At 33.6% G+C, this 3,718-nt stretch overlaps 1 protein-coding gene across 1 annotated transcript; it reads right to left on the bottom strand.

Moving 5' to 3' along the window:
* Positions 1–832: 832 nt before the first annotated feature.
* LOC145621193 (expansin-like A1) lies at positions 833–2,563 on the bottom strand. Its single transcript, XM_081675930.1, has 5 exons — positions 2,452–2,563; positions 2,060–2,169; positions 1,690–1,874; positions 1,309–1,441; positions 833–1,198 (listed from the first exon to the last, which is right to left on the bottom strand). The coding sequence occupies exons 1-5, from the start codon at positions 2,561–2,563 to the stop codon at positions 953–955; spliced, it is 786 nt and encodes a 261-aa protein (XP_081532056.1). The 3' UTR covers positions 833–952.
* Between the last annotated feature and the right edge of the window lie 1,155 nt (positions 2,564–3,718).

The following is a 3,718-nucleotide window of genomic DNA, read 5'->3' as shown; positions in this document are numbered from 1 at the left end:
AATTTTTATTTTCGGGCGAAAAAAAGTCAAAAAATTCCAAAATTGAAGGCTATTATTCACGCTTTTTGAGGAATAGGAGGATTCAGGGCCCGGTGTCAAAAAGTCTTGTGATCCTAGGGGATACATCTCGGGGTCATACAATGTCATTTGGAAGTATATACGACCATTATATGTTGTCATAAACGTTTATGGTAGGTTTGAGTTAACAAAATCAGTGCAAGTTGTAAACAGGTAAATTGACTGTTTAAAGGCAAATTGGATGGTTCCACCCACCCAGTTGGACTCCCGGAGGGTATTAGGGACCATGGTAAACATCTAGATGGAACCAAAAAAACCTTCCCAAGGAAAAAAAAACCTAGAGGGAACTCATATGCCAAAAACAGAATAACAGTACAATATTCCTATATATCCGTCTTATAGTCTTCAAATAAAAAAAAAATATAAAAAAAAAACCGTACGTCTTAATTATAATCCTTAACATCAATATATTTAATTACCAATGGCTATATGTACAAATTACATGGTACAAGTAACATTGATTTACCTTAACTTATCTGAACTTGTTTTAGTTGTAATTTGTACTTGAGTAACCCATATTAGAATGAACTTATTTTCCCTGAATTAAACTTATCACACCTAAAATAAGTGAAGGTTAGGTAACAGACCCTTAATACCGCTCATGTTTTCCTAGATACTTTTGGTAAACTAGGTTTACTTTTACATAACATATATTATCCATGTTTTAGAATATATGTTACATTAGAGAAAGGCACAACTACAACCAATAAGCTAAGATATATAAGATCATGAAGAGAAGTAACAATGGGTGAGAGATATAAAAAAACTAGCCAGCCTTACGACTTGGGGATTTTTTGCTACAATTTTGAGCATTAGTAATGCTAATAAAGTAATAAATACATAGTAATCTTCCAGACATACAACACTAATCAGTTTATTTCCAGGTTTTACAAGGAGCACAACCGTCTAAAGCAATATCACTGATTTGCACACTAGAGTTGTATACCACACCAGGCTTCCAGTTTGCAGGCAGGACACCTTCGTTGGTATAAAAGTACCGCGAATCGAAGCCGGAGTTAATGATGAACCTGAACACCAGTTTCCCGGTTGGTGCGTTGTCGGTGTCCCAGACTGCCCCATAGTTTTGGCTCAGGTAAACCCAGTTACTTAGATTATCAACCTATATGCAAAGTATAGCCCAAAACAGTACAAAATTAGTTATAATATAATGAGACTACATTTTTTTGCAATTCAAGATTTTATCCGAATATGTAACGCTTAATTACTTACCGAGGCTACATCACCACCTAAGATAGATGTCTGACCACCTTGGTAGAGGACTTTGATTGCCAAATAATTTGGAAATTTACTGAACTCTTCCACCCGAATCGCCAAGTTTTGACCTTTGTAAACACAGGGTACCCTGTTGCATATTGATCACAATATCATTACATGTAAGCAAGCAAGTGTTATAGGCAACTATGAGAGGCAGAATGTGTTACAATAAGGTTTTTTTTGCCTCATCCTAGTTGACTTATTTGACACGCATACTAAGTCAACTAGTTTGAAAAATATATACTTCGTATTTCTTATGTCCAAAATTAAAGATCATCACGTTGATAATGTAATTTGAAATAAATCTCGATATACAAAGTAAAACATGATTATCACCTCTTATATTCAACATCTGCAATTCCAACATGTAAGAGTTGTCTGTCCTTGCCAGGCAAAGCCATAGCCCTAAAAGCCCTGCTACTTAGCACGAATTGTGTAGTTTTGGTCTTATCAGTATGAACATCAGTAACTACTATCTTTGTGCCTTTTGTACTGCAAATAGCGCTGTTGTTGCACCTTATCTGCTCAACACGTACAACACATTAGTCAATCTAGTGAGCGCTTGTAGCTAGCCTAGCATCAATGATCAACTAAAACTGAATCATTATCACCTCGAAAACAAGTAGCTTTCATGAAATAATCTTAACAAGCTAGCACATAAATATAACTAGCTAGTAGAGAATATATTGAACAAGCTAAGAGATACCTGAAAGCAAGCACCACAGCCTTCGCCTTTCTTGTAAATAGAAGGAAGTGCAGCAGCAACATGTCCACCATGAAAGTCTAATGCATAAGGACCATACCCACAAGCTCCACCTGCATTTGTTTTACAAATAAATTAAAGGTTAACCATTTCATTTTTTCACTAATTATCATCTGGATTGTTGTTAATCAAGCCAAATTATACTTGGGTTGACTTTTGATATCTTTAATTGTATATTTGCGCTTAGAATTATTATACGATGTATATTTTCAAAATATATATGTTTATAATGAAATACAAGTACGCAATGTAACATTATGGATGGATGTCAAAAAGTCAAAACGAAACAACTAAAAAATACAGAGAAGTTATTAAGAGAATGAAGGGAATATTACCAGAAAGACCTTTAGAGCTAGCAAAGAAAGCAGCTTTTGAGAAGACACATTGTTTACAAGTAGCAGAAGCAGATGAAAAGAAGAGGAAAAAGAAGCAGAGTAAAATACCCATTTTCATATACACAGATTTGTTTCTGAGATATTGTAATTAGGGTGGTGATGATGCTTGTTATATAGTGCATTTTCTTTAACTAAACAAATACAAACAAAATACGCAAAGTGCGGGAAAATTAATCACCAACTTAATTGCTTATAGCATGATTATTATATGATTAAGGAGTATAATAAGTGATTTAACCATGGTAACATGCAAGTGATTTAAAACTAACTAGCATTTTGGCCCGTTCAACGAACGGGTTGAAGCTCATTTTATTTTTCTTGAAATGTGTTACTTATTTGTGTTGTATGTGTAGGTGATTTTTTATAATAATTTGCTTAATTTTCTTACTTATAATTTGCAAGTTAGGAATACATAAAGATTTTAACATTAAATAATTTGTTATTTTAACTTTTACATTAAAAGGGTATAAAGAGGAGTACACCTTTTTTTTTATAGTGAAAATGGAACACTCCATTTCTTACTCAAATTTGCAAGTTAGGAATGCATAAAGACTTTAGCATTCAATAACATTTTATTTTATGTTTTACTTTAAAAGGGAGTATAAAGAGGAAATATTAATTATTGTGTTATGTGGCATATCGCATATGGGTGAATTATGATGACATGTGTCATATAGGTGATTGTGGTTTCGCTTTTTAAATACTAGTATAGATTATGGCAATAAATTAGTATATTTATGTGTTAGTTTTCTTGGTCTATACTCCTTTCTTCCGTAGAGTCCGTACCCTATTTTTGCGATAGTATGGTACATGGCTACATCTACTGTGAATTAATATTTGGCACATGGTCCACATTAGATTGACTAGAATACGATTACCATCATATCAAATTGAATCGAAGTATTCTTAATTTGTTATTTTGAAAGGATGATTCTTCATTAATTAGCATTGATCACCGACGCTTGGGCATAATAGCTACACGTGAGTACGTAATTAGTCTATCTTAGGGCCTGTTCTCTTACGTTGAAATTCAGTTCAGTTCAGTTCAGCTCCTAATTTCCTTCTCTTATAAAATATTCCGTTCAGTTCAATTTAGCTGAGTTTAGTCAATGAGAACAGGCCCTAAGTATGAACTATGAAGTATAGTACCAGGTACTCCCTATACTGTTATCCTAAAGAGATTAAGGACAGGTCCAAGATCTCAAAA

Source organism: Chenopodium album, chromosome 27 (assembly GCF_948465745.1).
Source record: "Chenopodium album chromosome 27, dcCheAlbu1.1, whole genome shotgun sequence".
Lineage (NCBI taxonomy): Eukaryota > Viridiplantae > Streptophyta > Magnoliopsida > Caryophyllales > Amaranthaceae > Chenopodium > Chenopodium album.
This window is presented reverse-complemented; position numbering and strand designations above follow the sequence as displayed.